The sequence below is a fragment of the Penicillium soppii genome (assembly GCF_028829465.1).
Source record: "Penicillium soppii strain IBT 18220 chromosome Unknown utg000003l, whole genome shotgun sequence".
Lineage (NCBI taxonomy): Eukaryota > Fungi > Ascomycota > Eurotiomycetes > Eurotiales > Aspergillaceae > Penicillium > Penicillium soppii.
The window spans coordinates 2,840,853-2,858,136 of NW_026643233.1; the positions used below are offsets into that span (position 1 = coordinate 2,840,853).

Sequence of the window (17,284 nt, forward strand, 5' to 3'; positions counted from 1 at the left end):
CGTAATCTTCTCAACTTCGGCATAGTTGCTCTTGATACTATTCTCCTAGCCATTCAAAGAAGCAACCCACGTCAAAATGCGATACTCTCACTATTTCCGGTGCTCTGCTTCCTCTTTGTTGCCTGTTGCATGGGGCATAGCACATTTGTTCATGTTATGGAAAGGGGCTTGCGTGATCAGTGGCTCAAAGTATCCAATCATGGTCGTTTCATCCGAGTCAATGGAGCCAGCATTTCGGCGCGGTGACCTCATCTTGTTATGGAATCAGCAAGAGCATATCCGCGCAGGCGATATTCCAGTTGTTTGGTTTCCTGGCCGCCCATTGCCGATGGTCCATCGAGCGATCAAAGTCTCTTACAATATAAAAGATCGATCAGAGCCCGCAAAGTACTTGAGACTGGCTTCTAATAGAGTAAATCGTATGCTAATTTGGTATAGGCAGCTTATACTGACTAAAGGGGACAATAACGAGGTCGACGATGTCTCTTTATATCCGAAGGGCCGGTCATCTGTATATCGGCAGGAGATTGTGGGCTTGGTCATTGGCTATATACCTCACGTTGGCAAGCTCATACTAGCTCTGAAGGAAAGATCCGAGATGCTTTTAATTGCGGTGTTATTTGTTGTTGCTGGCATACTGCTGTAATTACTTTCTAGTCCTTGGAACAAGACTTTTAGTTCCAGTGTTCCAAATATTCAGCTGATATCATAATTCATCGTGCCGCTCACGTTTTGACCTCTTTTTGAATGGCAATGGAATCCATAATGTAAGACCTAAAGCTAGATGTGGGCCTGTTTTGAAAAATATCCATCAACTCATCGAACGGTACATCCACTAGTAATTCTGGCAAATTGCCGGAACAATGCGGATATTAATCTGCATCTGTGTGGACTTTTGCACCATATCTGATTCGAGGCCTCTGTCAAGAACCATCTGGGTTTATAACAGTGGATCAATCTTAGCCAAGACATGTGCCAAGTTTGGGGGCGGGTGGCGGGGCTTGGCGCCTATAATTGTGGCCGAGCAGGGCATTCTGATGGAGGGGCACTGAACCTCAAAGGAATGTCCGGTATCTTGGAGATCTTCAGTGGTTGATTCAGCCCTAGATGATCCACTAGTTGCTCTAGTGCTGACAGCAAATGCGGAGTCATCTGATTACACAGGCTTTGGGCTAATGAATATATCCTCGACGCGCCCACCTTCTGATCCTTCCAAACTCAACTAGCCACTGAAACCTCACCTTGCCCTCTTCATCCTTTACGTGGCATTATTTTGACCTTCGGCTCCACCCCGAGCTCGTTGGCTCCCGAGCTTGTTGGACCCCGAGCTTGTCGACCTCCGAGTTTGCTACCCTCCCCGAATAGTGCATCTCATTGATCATTTATCATCCTCCACTTCTGGCTTATCAACAATTTATCTCGCGGCCAAGGTCTTATTACTGAACTGTTCATTCGCCTTCATGCACGCCAGTCACAGATTTTGAATTTCAATATCTTCAATCATAATGGGCTGGCTAAAAGATCTTTTCCAACGAGCCCCCCAAACCCCCGAAGCGAAAGAGGAGGAGAAAGCGAGAAAGCGCCAGAGTAAACAGCACAGCCAGAAAGTCCGCCAACGGGAGAAAGAGCTGAACCGTCGACCTGGAGGAAAGAAGTTCTTCTGGGGATCCGTGGCTGTCGATACAACACAGAACGCGATTCGCAGGGAGACACGAGGCCCATGATTTTGTAATCTTTGATTCAAAGATTAGAGATACATGAGAGGATCTTGTCGAACAACGTGTTGACTGGGACGGCTAGAATAAGATCCTCATTTCTATGGCATAGCGGTTTATCCGATATCGACCTTGCGGAATGAGGAGGTACGAAGTTTCGGTTGAAACCGATAGGGCCTCAGCGAAAGTGTTCAAATTCAAGAATATGTATATAGGAGATTCATCAATTGAACCCCTTTCGGCTTGGACTTAGGGACGTTCCACAAATTATTGAGTGTCTGGACATCCAGTGCATACAACAAGTAAAATTTTGGGGGCATCAATGGAGCAAGATAGAGCAGGTGCTCTTATGTTATAACCGATTTAAGTAATATACCTGGCTTGATCTGCGGCCGCAAATATCTGTATCGTCTGCCGGATTATTGACATCTCATTAAAATTGCTCATTTGGAAGATATTGGAACCCAGAGCGATACAAAAGAATGGTATAGATTACGGAAACGGCTAATTTTTATGGCAATGGGAATTCTCCCATGAAATGATGGTCAAGGTCGGACTTTGATTGGAGACGAGGCTGGTGGATTCTGCGCCACCCCCTGCCAGGGCAATATCATGAAAGGCTAATTCATGTGAACTCTGGGGAATCCCAAAATCTTGGGTTATTAGCTTGCCAATAGGCTCTGCTGAATGAAACCAACAAATTATTTTTCGGTACGCGGATAGCACTAGTAAAAGAATAGGTTTTCAACTGGATATCATGAGGCTCTGTCTGTTGCCTCACTTGAACTAGTGCTTTCAGGTACGAAGGGACTAGTTATATCACTACAAATTATTCGAGGAATGGGAGATGTAATTGATGAATTGATGAGACTGAATCAACATGAAGTAAACCGCTGTACAAGCTTGACATGGGAATAAACAATACAAAAAGTGACGCAACACATGAAAATGATAGAACACATTTGAGAGACACAACAGGAAGTGTAAAAAAAGCCTTGGAGCAAGCACTTGCCAGTAAGATTGGCCGAGCTAGTCTCGAGCCTCACAAATCAGTCCTATTGACATTGACTTGAAAGAAGAAAAAGATGAGCCCATCCTGTAGAAAGGGTCTCATATAGGAGAATTCGCAGTAGAAACTACGAGCGCCGTTCAGACTCCAGACTGGATTTGGCCTGGTCAGAAGAAAGCACATATTTTTTTCTTTCTTATTTTGTTGTGTTGACGTGCTCTTATTTCTCTCTTCTTGATTGACCAGTACCACAAACGTTGTTATCCAAGGCCATATAGACCATGGAAAAGAAGGTGGAAATCCAGTTGGAGGGCTTTAGCCCTGGGACGAGACATTGTTTTTTGTTTTTTGTTTTTTTTTTATGATTTTGATCCTTGTCAAGTAGAACTCCCAGTCAGACGGATGGGTCGTAGATCTGAAGAGAGCAAATCTAGGCTGGGTAAAATGACTCTGTAGGGTCTTGTTTATTATTTTCATTTTTCATGTTTTTTTGTTGTTGTTGGCCCGTATTCTCGTCAAAGTGCTTAGTGTGTTGAAGAGCGTCAAAAGCGGAAAGTGGATGGAGGACGAGTCCAGTGGTTGATTTATTCATCTAATTTTTGTCGACAGATGCTCGGGGCTCGGAAGGCTCGGTATATTCAGGAAGGACCTCCTCTGAGTAGCGAGTTTCGGCCATCAGACCCTGCTTTTCGCAGGCCTCTCCCTGTTCCCAAGCAGCCTTGTGCTCAGTAGGTTGAGTGCCACGGTAGCGTTGCCAAAGGAAAACAACAGCTTGGCCAACCAACATGCCGACGGCGCTGGCAGTCAAGCCAGCCAGTACGCCGAGTACGGCTGGGACGACGATGAAGTGCACAACGCGAGAGAAAGTGCGCGCAAAAGCGCTATGGTGTCCGTGGTGGTGATGGGGGCGAGGACGGCCATTGTCGGAGAAGCCGTGAGCGTGGCCGTGGCCGTGGTGGCCGCCGGGTCCGAACTCCTCGGCCTCAAAGTTCTCTTCCCCGAAAGGAGGTGGGGGAGGGAAATGCATGCCGTCGGATCCTTCTTCGTGGTGATCGTGAGGGCCGTGAGGATCATGGTGACCCATTGTGTTACCCTTGAATTTGCCGTGGCAACCCTTACGACCAGATTTGGCCAGACCCATAACGCTGTTCTTGGCGCCAGCCAGGAGACCGCGGATGCGAGTCATTAGGAGTTCTTGAAGGCATTTGGTCTTGCCGTGGCACTCCCGCCAGGAAGTGTGCTTAGTAATAGGTGTGGTCTTTTCGATTCCAGCGCGAGCGATGAAAATCTCGCCCTGCGGAGTCTGAATAAAGCTGATGGCGACGGTGTCGACTGGGACGGGGTGATCTTCCACATCGAGAACAGTGAAGCGGAGATCGATGAGGTCGTAGCCGGGTTCGTCATGGGGGCCGTGAGGCACTGGCATGATTTCCAGCGCATAGCCAACAGGCACAGCATCGGAGTGCTTGCCATCTTCATTCTGTTGAATGGCGAGGATCGGAGTGGGAGGAGCCGGTGGGAAAATTTGGCGACCGTTGGCGAGCATACGGCTGTCTTCAACGAGGAAATCCAAGATCTATGATGTTTCGTTAGCAATGAACAGTCAGGCAATGAATCGATGTCAGCCTTACCAGAGAAGATGGTGAGGCCTCAGTCCCGTCGATCTGACCTTCCTCTTTGGTTTCACTGAAAGGACATTCACTGCATGGCAGTTCAAATGCAGCATGATTAAATTCATCCAATTCCGTGGGGTTGATGATCTCAAAACCATCAAGCTTCTGACCCTTGAGTTCCGTTACTGGATCCACCAGCATGGCGCTGGCGCTGGCGCCGAGAGCGGCAGCGCCTAGAAAGACAGAGCGCATGAACATGTTGAGTGATGAGTTAGTAGAAGATGGATCTCAAGAAGCAAAAAAAAGGCGCCGTGAGATGAACAGTTAACTTATCTTGAGGGGCGAAGCAGTGAGATAAGTCTAATCTTCTTTCGGTGGAATAGTGGAGTGGGTGACGCCAGCTCCTGCGCGGCTCGTGCGTTGATTGGTGGATCCGGTCGGCCTGCTGACTGTACAGGCATCAAAGCCGGACATTCGTATTCGTAAAAGCCGCAACCTCCTATGCAGCAGTTGTATCCCCTTTAGGATACAACAGCGTTGTGGTCACTTTCTTCTTTGCTTTCTTGTTTGCTTTTTCCCTTTTATCTTTCTGCTTCATGCAGCATTCGCATGCCGCGATAGTATACATTGTGTGGAGGAGGCAAGTGCAGAGTGGCGTCGAGGCAGAAACAGCCTTAATTGTGGATTGATTTGTATCAACTCCACACAAGGTATACCTTTCCAGGGATTGCCTGGTGCAGTGGGTAGCGGAAACCCCAGAGCCAGACTGCGGTTGATACAAACCGCGGGATCATATATTGTCCTCAGGAATGGTGTCGCTGAAGTGAATGTGTGAATCGTTTCAAAACCGCGGCATCTGCTGTTGTCCCGAGCGTCTTGTCGAGTAGGTGACACTGAGTTGCTGTGAAAAAAAGGCCTGCCAGCCCGCAGAAATCGCTTGTTGTTTTCCTCATTCCATCACTCAGCGTGGATCTCATCCATGTGTCCTTGGGTCTGGTGTCGCCGGGGTGCTGGGATGAAATGATGTGCAGGCTGGCTGGCAACGTCTTGTAGGGTAAATGATGCTATGCTATTATGAAAAAGGCCTCCCAACCCGCAAAGTGTCGCACGTTGTTGTTCTTTCCCCAGCGCCCGGCGAAAAGCGTCGATTTTGTTGCCCGTCGCAACACCCTCCCCAAGGGAACATTTGAGTTGTATCAAAACATTTTTGTTCCCTTTTGTCGAATATATACTAAAGAATTTATACAAAAAAAGATATAAACAAGATTCAAACACACCCCGAAGGTGGAAACTGACAATATTCGTACATGGTGCCAAAGACACCAGACAAAAATAGTCGAACAATATCTCGAAGGGTGTGCACACACAGAAACAAAATAGCAGATGCAGTGGCAGTCATCGAACCTGCCAACTTGCTACATTGTCGATTTGAGATTTGGAATTCGAGACGCGGTCAACTCTTCTCTTTCTGTCGTTATTGCAATCGCTCAGTGAGGGGCCCATTCGTCCCTCTCCTGGCTATCGCTGTACTGCGGTGGAAGCGGCTGTCGTCAGACCAGCCAGCAAGCTGCAATTGATGTTGTTTTTGTTGTTTTTGTTGTTTCCAAACAAGAGGTGGCCCATTCGTCCCTCCCCCGATGAGGTGCACACCTTGTCCCGTCAACCAGGAACGACCCGATCCCTGGCGAACAAACGCAGCAACACATAGATTACTCGGTTCAAAATCAAGATGTTGAATCCATGGTCGTTGCGAAGCTCCTCCAGAAGACGCTCTGGAGCTGCCATGATCTCGCCACAAGTGTTGTTGTTGCTTCCGCACAAGACGAGAACATAGAAAGCAACCACCAATGCCAAGATGGCAAAGACGAAGAATGAAGTTCCTGGGTTCATGGACCTCCAGGAAGCCGATCCCATGCCTCCCACGCCGTACTCCATGGATGCATTCACGGCGGGTCTGGGGGTGGGATGACCCTTCGACATTGATGAATCAGAGGTCGAACCCATTGATCCCCTCAGTGACGCCCGCTGTTCTTCTGCAATCTGCAGAGCCGCGTGGGCTAGAAACTCAGCTTTTATCCCTGGGAGCTCCCCCGCACGGGAGTTTGGCCCAGAGAAGTTGGACGCAAGACGGGAGTCTTCAAAGCTCACCCGCTCGTAAGTTGGGACATAGGAGTCCGCTTTTTCGCCTGGCACATGCGCCAGGATCCTCTCAAGGTGAGAGAGTCCGCCGACTTGTCGGTGCTGCTGGGCATGGGATGCCCATGGATCCAAGCATTCCGGCTCGTCCCCTGCAGCGATGACTTCGTAGTCAACGGCCTCCACCTCGTTCGAAGATGAGCCCTCCTCAACCTCCACCTCGACCTCTGGAGTCGGCTGAGAAACGGCTGGCTCACTCACATCGGATGAAGGTGACACCATCTGCCATGGGAGAACCAATTCCTTCGAAGTAGTCGGATACCCACCTGGCATCCTCCTAACTTCCTCAGTCTCAACGGCATCTGCCCATTCCAATTCCGATGAGTCAGCTCCACTGTAGACTACTGCGGTGCAGAACCTGTCGCTGGCTTGATCCTCATCTTTCTCGGCGGGCGCGGGTGCAGTCAGAGCTGCCTCAATCTGGGTTGGCCTATAAAGGGCTCGCACACCCGAGACTTTGGCAATGTGCTGGGACCAAGTAAGATCCGCATCAGGGAATTCAACGGTGGTTGGAATGCGCAAGGCGACTTCAATTCCAACTGGCTCCGAGCTCACTTCCCCACTCACTTCAGACTCGGTGGTTTCCTCGACAGCAAGAGCCGGCTCAGAAACAGCGGGCACACTCATTGCTGCCTCAGTAGGCACTTTGTCTGTTGGAGCATGCTCAGTTGGATCTGGCGCACTCACAACTGGCGCTTCCACTGTGGTCTCAGTCAAGGGCTTTGCATTCTTCGCAAGATCAGCAGATTCGGTGCCCTCATTCACCATCTCAAGCTTCAATCGCTTCATGCGCTGCTCGTTCTCTGACTCCTTCTTCAGGTCGGGTCCATCAGAAGAACCCCGCAACATGCAGTCCATAAAGATTACGTAGGGGCGCTTTCTGGGAATCAAATTGACGACTGTCCACTCCATTTCCATTTCCAGGGGGATTTTGGCGACGAGTTGTATTTCCCGGGTTGGTGTTTTGTGCACCTCAACATCGGCCTGCACGACAGACTCTCCGGAGATGCTCACGGTGCGCATGTTGATGTCGCTCTTGATGGTCTTGCCATTACACATGCTGATGTTGGGATGCTCGGCCATAATATTGCCATTGTCGGAAGCATCAGTCTGGACAGAGATGTCCTCGAAACAATCGCGGAAGCATCGGTCACGATGTGCCATCTCGACCCAGTCATAGCCATCCATCGCGACATCATCACCCACAATCAGGTGGAACTTCTGAAGCTGTCGGCGACGAACTTCTTCAGTTCCTGGCTGTCCCAATTGGGGTGTCTGAACATCAGGGTTGCCGTGTTTAGGGGGAGCGGCATCTATCATTTCCTGCTCGCAAATTGACCTTTGTTGAATCGGGGAAGATTGGGGGTGCGAGAGGGGCTGCGCCGAGTGTCCCTGGGCCGGAACGGCCTGTCTGGCGAGATTTGACTGACCGGGTACATCGAACACATGCCGAGGCACGAAACGCTGCTCTGCAGGCATTTGTCGAACTTGTGGCTGACTACGGCTGATGCTGCATATCTGTTCAGCTTGCTGGCACAGTTTGGTGTGCACTGTGAGGTTGGTCAAAATGCGATTTTGCAGCTCTCGCTTGGGACCATCGGTGGCGTCAACCGCTTCGCGAATGCACCGCCAATCTTCACGTTCTCTTTGGAGTAGGCACAAAGCTTCGTCCTTTTCGATTTGGCACGTGTCCAGTGCCTTGTTGATCTCAAAGAGGCGGGTCTCAAGCTCCTCGATTTGAGCACGAAGTTGTCGTTCTCTGTTGACGCGTGCGTGGTTCACATGATCGGCCTGGGCGTAGACGAGAGTCTGACGCCGTCCGTTCTCAAAGGTGATTTTCTCGTTGGCGAGCTCTCCAAATCGACGGTTGGTGATTAACGGTGGCTGCTGAGCTGGAGCCGGAGAAATTGGCATCGCATCGCTCATTTCGACCTCTATCACATCTGATGCGCGTTCCGCCCGACCCTGGGTGCGGGTTTTTCCAATCAACATCGCTGTGACACGTTCGGCGTCGGCGAGTTGCTGCAGAGCATTGGCATTCTCACGCTGCAACTGTCTAGCCTGAGTGTGGGCTTTGTTGGCGTTGGCGACTGCTTCGGAAACAGCAGTCGAGGCGCGAACTGCGGACCGAACCATTGGGTTGTTATCGAAGTGGCTCTGTCCGTCTGGGCGAGTGGGAGCGGGGGCTATGACTGGGCTTGCCAGGAGGTAATTTCTGTGAGGAGGTCCTTGGCTGTTGTTGTTGGTTGTGGGAGGAGCCAAGTCGAATGGAATGACTCCACCACGACGTGGCTGACAGTCCGACATGATGATCAAAACCGTGCGAACCGAGGACTAACAAAAAGAAAGTTAAAAAAGATAATCAAAAAAATCATTGAAAAACATGAAAACTCAAGAAAAAGAGGGGTTTCACGAGGGGATGAGGGGCCCTTGTGCCTCGAGGAGAAGACGAAACAAGCTGTGTGAAGAAAACACGTTAGAAAAGGCACGAAAAAAAGATGATTCGAAAGATGGATGAAATTATGGTTAGAATAATAGATTAGATGATAGATAGACTTACGAGTCGCAAAGGCTTAGGCTAGCAAACAAGAAGCAGCAGGCGCAAGGGTTTGGAAAGGAATGAAGTATGGGGAGGGGAGAGGAAGAAGGAGAAGGAAAGGATAGGAAAAATCAAGATATACCTCTCGAAGCTAGGAATCTAGAGATCTCGAAGAACTCTGAAACTCAGTCTTGTTCTTTGTTCTACTTGTGTTGGGGCTTTTATTGTACAATGGCCATTATAACTCCTAAGAGATCTAATTCCTACAACTGTGAATAAAGAACAATAAGTTTCAATGTTATTGAGCCATGAATCTTACGGATATTGTGTCTCTTATTCAAAGCATAAGATCCATTGAATATAAATCCATTTACTGTAGCCACCATAAACATGCAGAAATTGTACTTAGTTCAGAGTTTGGAGGGCTGCCATGTGGAACAAGGTTCATGTGGAGCGAGGAACATGCAAGCGCGGCCCCACCGCGGCCCGCTCAAGGTCATGGTCTGTGCGTCCGGCTTGCTGGATCGCGGGGTCACCACTGAGTCTATGCCTCAACCGTTACAATATGTAAATCCCTGCAGGTACTGTAATAGATTGGTCAAATTAAAGAAAGTAAAAGGGATGAAATTTGCGGTCGCGAGAGCTGGTGAAACTATCCCCGACGAACGGGTGCCTCGCCGGTTGTTCCAGGTCACCAACGGCGCAAATCTGCCAGAGCATAGTCCCTGTGTGCAGCGATACAGACTACGGTCTTACTAGGATCCCAATTCATATATACTGAACATCTAAGCTGACCCACAGAACTCTTCTGTAGGCGGTCATGGCACCGGCCTTCGGTCGCATACGACTTCCCGACCAAGGAACCACTCGAGACGAGACAAACACACCGGGCGCATGAATTGCATTGAAAGCATCGTGCATTGTAAGGGTTTCGAGTGGTCTACACAGAATCTACATATAATCAAGGACCGGACTACGAACGCGCCGTGCATCGTTCAGCAGTCGAGACAAGTGTTCTAGACACGAACTTGACCTGATCTTGGAAAAGATACAACTACATCGAGCATTACCAGCAAATCTGACAGTCAAATAGGAAAGAAGCCACCGACCGAGGTGCCGTGATACATCATATGCGGCCAGCCAGCGTCACACCGACGAACCCGACATGGTGCTGTGTGGGATGAAAGCGTACCGAGTACATCAAGCATATCGGCTCTTACAATTACTTCGCACGAACGAAGCAAATACGGCAAGGAGACAGCAAAGTCGCTATGAAACTGGGTCTGGGGTCGGCGCAAATAGTCTGAGCACGACTTTGGCATCGACGAAGGGGTTTGAAGGGCCACAACTAGCAGCTGATCGGGATTCAATATAACGATTGAATTAGGGCTATAAACTACAAGATAAATATCCAGTTCAGACCTAAAGACGGAACAATTGGCAGTTGCGCGTGGTGCGGCGACTAGTAGCCACTTGAAGCAATACGAGTCCGCCGCTCGTGCGACCGTGCTTTGCTTTATGGGCATCACTCATGGTGAGGACTCAAATCGTACTTGTTATAGGTGACTTGTGTATTCTACGACCAGCAGGGCTGACAAATTGTATGCATAGCGCTATCTGCTACGATGTTTCGACCGAGAAAGCTGGTACCATACTCATTATACGGTAGGGCGCATGTTGAACGAACCAGATAATGGCACTGCGATACCCAGACTAGCAGGAAAGCGTGTTTATAATGAGTATGGATGCGTTAGGGTATGCCTAGGAACATCTCCGGCCCATCTGGAGATCATTGCTGTGATGTACCTAGGTAGTTCAAACCGACCTCGGGAGTCAATGAAAATTTAACTACGAGTAGGCATATGGGTCCTCGTAGTCATTTCTTAGAGCAATGCAACCTATGGATGTATCCTGCGCACAGAGCGGATATTTGGTGTGAAAAACGTTGCAATATATATTGAGGGGGGGGCCATTCCAATCGGTGGACCGAATACACATCTTGCAGCTTAATATTTTACGGAGGCATTTAAAAATCCTAAGCACGAGTTCAGCCGAAGCAGTATTCTCACGTTGAATTTCAGGCTACAGAACATGTCTAAAGTGGTGTGCGACTGTTGAACAGCATGTTCACCGAGTTTGCCAAAGATCCAATTTCCTCTAGACGCGGTTCGACACTAAGCTAACGAAATTCTACAGCAACAGCTTCAAACCGAGCCGCCAATCAATACCACTGGCGCCCCTAGCCAGAGATGATGATTCCAAATCTACGCGCATGCCATTGTCCAGAACAGAGAGCGAAAAACAATGGCTCAGAGCGCGTTCGGTTGAGTCGAGGGTGATGGTTCAAAGCAGCAAGCTTCGGACCCGGCCACGGGTTTGTTGGGAAGGACAAGATATAACAATGGTACTGAAAAACGGTAGGCTACTTCACAGGATCGTCGCCTTAGTCCCAAACCGTAGTGATCTTATGCTCCACGGTGGACCATATCTAATTGTTTTCTAGCTGCTCAGCAAATTGGCTACATGGATCCATACCGTGGGCGATACAGATTATGGCGACCCATCAAAAATGGAAACGGGAATGATCACACGTGGCCTAGGCTGTAGACATTTGAAGTGACATGCTGTGGATAAGGTCGTGGCAGAAGCAAGGGAGTTTGGATGATACGAGCAGCGGGAAGCAGCGCGCCTTTTGTTGATAATTCGGAGATTCCTTTCACAAGGCGACGATAGCTAACCTACAGTGGCTATGTGATTCTGTAGCTTGACGAACCCACGATGAGAGGTCCTCACATATCCTTTGAATAGGTACGAAACGCACCACAAATAACACAGGCACATTACAATGGATCAAGATCTACACACTGTGTTCTGGAGTCGGGAAACTGCTGGCTGGTGGTCGAGGATCATGAGAACCGGTTGATCTGAGGCGTTGGAGAGCTCTGCGTCTACGCTAGCTAAAAAGGAGCTCGGTTTCAGATCAGAGGATAAGGATAAGGCACGATGCGAACGATCGTCGAGCCTGATTATCACACAAATAAGGATGCAAAAGCAGCCGCCGGTTCAATGGGTCAGGAACAGCGATATGGATAATCATGACCAAGTTGAGCTGCCACGAGGCAACTTGTTGGACGATTGCATCCACAACTTGAGGCTGCCAGATCTTGGATTGGCGTGTCAACATGCAGTCCGAGAACTGAACATACCTAGGAGCAGGAAAGTTACTATCTATGAAGCTACATTCGATAAATTGTAAAGCATTGGCTATATTATTGAGCAAACAAAATAATGTCTATATCACATCCAGTGTATTGATATTTAGGGGCAAAAGATCTAGCAGTAAAACAGAAAGCTGCCAGGCAGCAATGGATGACCAATATCTCATATATATCAATCAGATCAAAGCTTCGACTTTTTCTTGCCAGTGACATTTGGCACATCATCTCCAGAAAGTAGGAAGTCGGGGTATGTCAGGCTTCCGCCGGAAGCGCCGCCTGCCGACATACGCCAGTTCGCGCCGTCAACTATCGAAAGTTAGATTCGATCCAGTACTATTAAACTATCACCTAAGGACTTACCAACAAGGGTTTGGCCAGTGACATAGCTGCCTGTATCCGAGAACAGATAAACAGTGGCGTCGGCGATGTCGCGAACGTGGCCGAAGCGACCGAGAGGCTGGGCCTTGGTATAGGCCTCCAGAGCATCCGATGGGAGGAGCCGCTCCAAGCCCTGGTTGAATGGTCAGTATGTGTGTGTCTTTGAGGAGGAATACGGCGAGAGACGGTACTAACCTCAGTCTGTGCAATCGGACCCGGTGCAATGATATTAGAAGTCACGCCGCGAGGCCCATACTCAATCGCAACGCTGTGCGACAAGGCATCGATACCGGCTTTGGCAACAGACACATGAGTCTGGAAAGGCATACCGCGGTAGTGAATGGTAGCGCTAACGAAAATAATCCTACCACCAGTACCAAGAGGCGATGGCTGAACTACTCTGATGTCAGCTACAGTGCAACCCATCAACTCAGGACGAACGCCCACTCACGAGACTCCGAGTCCATTCTGTGCTTCTTCCCGGACTCCTTCAAATACGGCAGTGTAGCCTTGAGGGTATTATACGAGCCCAAGACATCGATATCCATCACAGACTTGAACGCATTCGGCGAGAGCTGCTCAATCGAAGCGAGGAAGTTACCCGCCGCACCAGCACTGCGCAAAATTCAATTAGTTCCATGCCGAACAGTCGAGCCCAGAAGTGCGTGTTGCAACATACATGACGAAGTCAATACCGCCCAGCTCCTTGACACAGCGCTCAACAGCCTGCTGCAGAGCCTCAAGCTTGCGCACATCCACAGCCCCAATGCCAATGACCTTCGCGCCGGGTCGGGCGGTCGCGATATCTTGCGCGGCACGCTCGGTCTTCTCGACGTTACGGCCGATGATACATGCGTTTGCACCGAGGTGCACTAGGGCGCGCACTTGGGCGCTACAGATTGTGCCGGCACCGCCGGTGCAGAAGACTACTTTGTTTGCTGGGTTGTGTTAGCGGTGTTGTGGGATGATGGCTTTGGGACTTACCGAAGATGCCATCCTTCCAGGAGTCGCTCAGGTAGTCGGTTTTTCGGAGTGGCATTTTTGTTATAGCTTTGTGATGGATGCAACAAGTGAAAAAAAGTGTGGGGGAATTGGAGATGTTTAAGGAGGTTATGGGCCGTCGCCTTTTCCCCACATCTGGACCTCGGCTGCAGCGGTTTATGTGCAGAGTTCCAAGGCTGTACGAAGAGACATAATCTCACAGTAAAAGACATCCCATTTAAAGGATTTGGATGACATTTTGCTACATGAGATATGTAGGGTACATAATCGATTGGAAATCAAATCAAAACATGGCTGTGTACCTGTCCTGAATTTGTTTGGCGCCAACTGTCCAGTCGCAGATCTGCAGTAGAAAGTTTGAAGCACTCGTACTACGCAATCAATCTAAGAAATTCAACTATTCTACCAGTCTACACATTAATACTGTGATATCCAAAATCTTTCCGCATACAATGTTCCAAGCAAATCAGCAAAATTCCCTTCTATGTAGAGTCATGAGGGATACCACCACGCTGATTGGCTGGCGCGTAAGCAGAAGTGCGACGTCACCGAAAAAAGAAGTGTTTTCCATCTTCTCATCTTAACGTCTTCGCTCCATTACTCGCAACCCCCAGAATCCTCTCCAATTAATTTCATTATCAAGTCCAAAATCACCAACACATTCTCAATGGCGTGTCCCATCAGCGTCAGCAAATTCGTCGGCACGGTCTCACTCGGTCTGCTTACCGTACGTCAAACTCCCAATACCTCGGCAATCCCTCCATACTAACAAACCCAAGGGCCTCTCCTACTCCACAGCAGCAATCACAATCCCCGCCCTGCAACTCCTCCCCACAGCACCTACAGCTGCGCGCTCCCTGAATGAAGTCAAGCGTCTGAGTCGCCGCTACGCACTCCGCCTCTCCTTCCTCGCAAACTCCTGTTTCTGCTTCGCATGGTGTCTCTCCTCCCCGCGCCGCAGACACCCATACATGGTATGGCTGTGTGCATTCTCAGCTGTCAGCGCGCACGGCGTGGACTTTTGGTTCAACCGCCACCTCGGCTTTAAAAACTGGGTCTCTGCTGTTATTCGGGACGTGTCGCATATCTCACTGAAGGAGTCGAAGAAAGATGAGGACCTCGTTGTTGTCGAGGCTGATGATGATCTGAATGGGGAGACTGTGCAGCGGGAGATGGTTCGCGAGCGTCGCCTGCACTACGTGCGCGCTTGGTTGTCGGGCGTTGCGCTTTCCATTGGTGTTGTTGGGCTTTGGGGGGATAAGAGATGATTTGGTGTACTGGGGGTGGATTAGAGTGGTGAAACACTGGTTGTTGTCCCATGCTTATTTCTTGTTAAATGCTTTCAGCTGCTGCTCGTTGTTATTTTAATGTCGATACCTTTTCTTCTATCTTCTGTTGCGCATTTCTGTATACAGATATATCGACCAAGTTAGGAATGGAGTAATGTCTGAGCCTGGTCTTGGCATATCTGAGCGGCATTTGCTGAGTTGAGCTAACTAGTTAGAGTAAGGCTTAGTTATGCACTGATTATTATGACATTCTCCCAAGTTTACGACAAGCTTACAGCGAACTGTGCGACCTATGGGGAGGTGGCGGCGGGGGTGGGGGTGGATCTGGGGATCGTCACTCCCGATTCCCGTCAGTACTTTCGTCTCGTCCCTATAAGAGACGCTGTAAAGTATGGGTATACGGAAACAGAATCATAAATATATCGTACATCTCAATATCTTAACCGTATGCCCCCTCCGAATCTCCAACCATGCAATCACAAATCATCATTTTCCTCCCACTTCTCTTCATAACACTTCAAATCCTTCTCAGGATAAGCAAATCCCTCATATCCCCTTTGAGATCCATCCCAGGACCCTTCTGGTCCCGCTTCAGCAGCCTCTGGTACTTCAACCGCCTGCGCCACGGCCAATTCGAACACGAAAACATCCAGCTCCACAAGCAATACGGTTCCATAGTCCGGCTCGCTCCTAACCATTACAGTATCAGCGATGCATCCTCTATCAAAACAGTCTATGGCACTGGATCCAAGTTCGCTAAATCGGCCTGGTACGATGGCTGGAAACATCCCGCGCAGTGGACCGTATTTGCAGATCGGGATATCAAGAGACATGGTCCGTATTCCATTCGAGAACAAAACACGAGTATCTGACTGACCGCGTTCCAATAAAATAGCCGGTACCAGGAAGCGATTCACCAGCTTATACTCAATGAGCTCGTTAGTAACCTACGAGCCCTTCGTCGACCACTGCGCCGATCTATTCGCATATCGGCTAGACGAGTTCGCAGCAAACGGGCAAACGCTCAATCTCGGCCACTGGTTCCAATGCTATGCATTTGACGTAATCGGCAACATAACGTTCGGAGAGCGATTTGGTAAGTTCAGTCCTCTAGGCTAGAAAACATCCAGAAATCCCTCCATTAACTAGACTAGGCTTCCTCGACCAAGGATACGACATCGACGGCGCCATAACTGCCCTCCAGAAAATCCTCATCTATAGCACTCTGGTTGGCGTTTACCCAGAGTGGCACCCGCGGCTCTTCGGCATCCTCAGTAGGATCAAATCCTCCGGCGCCGGCGGCAGAGCATACATTAGCAAGTTCGTGCAAGACAAGATCCGCGTACACGAGAAAACGGCTCGAGCGGGGACAACAGAGCCAAAGACGCAGAATTTCCTCGAGAAGCTGATGCTAGCGCGGGACAAGGATCCCGAGAAAGTAACAGACTACCATCTCTTCATTATGGGCCAGTCGAATGTCGTCGCGGGATCCGATACGACGGCCATCAGTCTTTCTTCTATAATTTGGCATCTTGTGAAGTATCCCGATGCGTTGCGGAAGCTGCGTGGCGAGATAGATGAGTTCACTGCTGCGGGGCGGTGCGGTACCACACCGACTTTCAAGGAAACGCAGGAGATGCCGTATTTCCAGGCTGTTATGAAGGAGGCGTTGCGCTTGCATGCTGCTACGGGGTTGCCTATGTGGAGGACTGTTCCTGATGGCGGGGCGGAGATTCATGGGCGGTTCTTTCCGGCTGGGACGGTGGTTGGTGTTAATACTTGGGTTGCACATTATGATGAGAGAGTGTTTCCCGATGCGGAGAGGTTCAGGCCGGAGAGGTGGTTGGAGGCTGAGGGTTCGCCTGAGAGATTGAAGGAGATGAATCAGATGTATATGCCGGTGAGTCGATGCTATATGATTTTGGTATTCTGGTAAGGTTTGGGGCTAATGGATTTCGATGAATAGTTTGGTTTGGGGTCGAGAACTTGTCTTGGGAAACATATATCTATTCTTGAGATGTCGAAGGTTATTCCGCGGCTTGTGCAGGAATTTGATTTTGTGCCTTTGAGAAAGACTTGGAAAACGGAGAACTTCTGGTTTGTCAAGCCATTGGATTTTGAGGTCAGGGTACAGCGACGTAAAAGTCCAGCAGTCTGAGCGTATATATGAGCCGGTTATGACACTTTATACCCTGTGTGTCAAATGCCTGACTAGCGTTGCATCCAAGAAGACGGCAGTATGTAAATAAATGAGTTGACCGACTAGAAGAATGTTGACTGTGACTGCAAGTCGCAGATGCACAAAGAAAAGCGGGCGATATTCTT

General features: G+C 49.4%; 6 protein-coding genes across 6 annotated transcripts; 3 read left to right on the forward strand and 3 right to left on the reverse strand.

Moving 5' to 3' along the window:
* Positions 1-1,505: 1,505 nt before the first annotated feature.
* Positions 1,506-1,724, forward strand: N7529_003208 (uncharacterized protein; the record flags this gene model as incomplete). The annotated part of the gene is made up of 1 exon (XM_057238735.1): positions 1,506-1,724. One exon carries the CDS (start codon positions 1,506-1,508, stop codon positions 1,722-1,724), a length of 219 nt encoding a protein of 72 aa, XP_057101346.1.
* A 1,592-nt stretch (positions 1,725-3,316) lies between these two features.
* N7529_003209 (uncharacterized protein) lies at positions 3,317-4,595 on the reverse strand (the record flags this gene model as incomplete). Its single annotated transcript, XM_057238736.1, has 2 exons — positions 3,317-4,300; positions 4,356-4,595. 2 exons carry the CDS (start codon positions 4,593-4,595, stop codon positions 3,317-3,319), a joined length of 1,224 nt encoding a protein of 407 aa, XP_057101347.1.
* Positions 4,596-5,996: 1,401 nt separating this feature from the next.
* On the reverse strand, positions 5,997-8,840 carry N7529_003210 (uncharacterized protein; the record flags this gene model as incomplete). The annotated part of the gene is made up of 1 exon (XM_057238737.1): positions 5,997-8,840. One exon carries the CDS (start codon positions 8,838-8,840, stop codon positions 5,997-5,999), a length of 2,844 nt encoding a protein of 947 aa, XP_057101348.1.
* A 3,631-nt stretch (positions 8,841-12,471) lies between these two features.
* On the reverse strand, positions 12,472-13,707 carry N7529_003211 (SDR family oxidoreductase; the record flags this gene model as incomplete). Its single annotated transcript, XM_057238738.1, has 6 exons — positions 12,472-12,596; positions 12,651-12,801; positions 12,864-13,063; positions 13,120-13,283; positions 13,348-13,606; positions 13,653-13,707. 6 exons carry the CDS (start codon positions 13,705-13,707, stop codon positions 12,472-12,474), a joined length of 954 nt encoding a protein of 317 aa, XP_057101349.1.
* A 630-nt stretch (positions 13,708-14,337) lies between these two features.
* On the forward strand, positions 14,338-14,938 carry N7529_003212 (uncharacterized protein; the record flags this gene model as incomplete). Its single annotated transcript, XM_057238739.1, has 2 exons — positions 14,338-14,397; positions 14,450-14,938. The coding sequence occupies 2 exons, from the start codon at positions 14,338-14,340 to the stop codon at positions 14,936-14,938; spliced, it is 549 nt and encodes a 182-aa protein (XP_057101350.1).
* Positions 14,939-15,429: 491 nt separating this feature from the next.
* N7529_003213 (cytochrome P450) lies at positions 15,430-17,117 on the forward strand (the record flags this gene model as incomplete). Its single annotated transcript, XM_057238740.1, has 4 exons — positions 15,430-15,793; positions 15,855-16,055; positions 16,114-16,859; positions 16,926-17,117. 4 exons carry the CDS (start codon positions 15,430-15,432, stop codon positions 17,115-17,117), a joined length of 1,503 nt encoding a protein of 500 aa, XP_057101351.1.
* Positions 17,118-17,284: the final 167 nt, after the last annotated feature.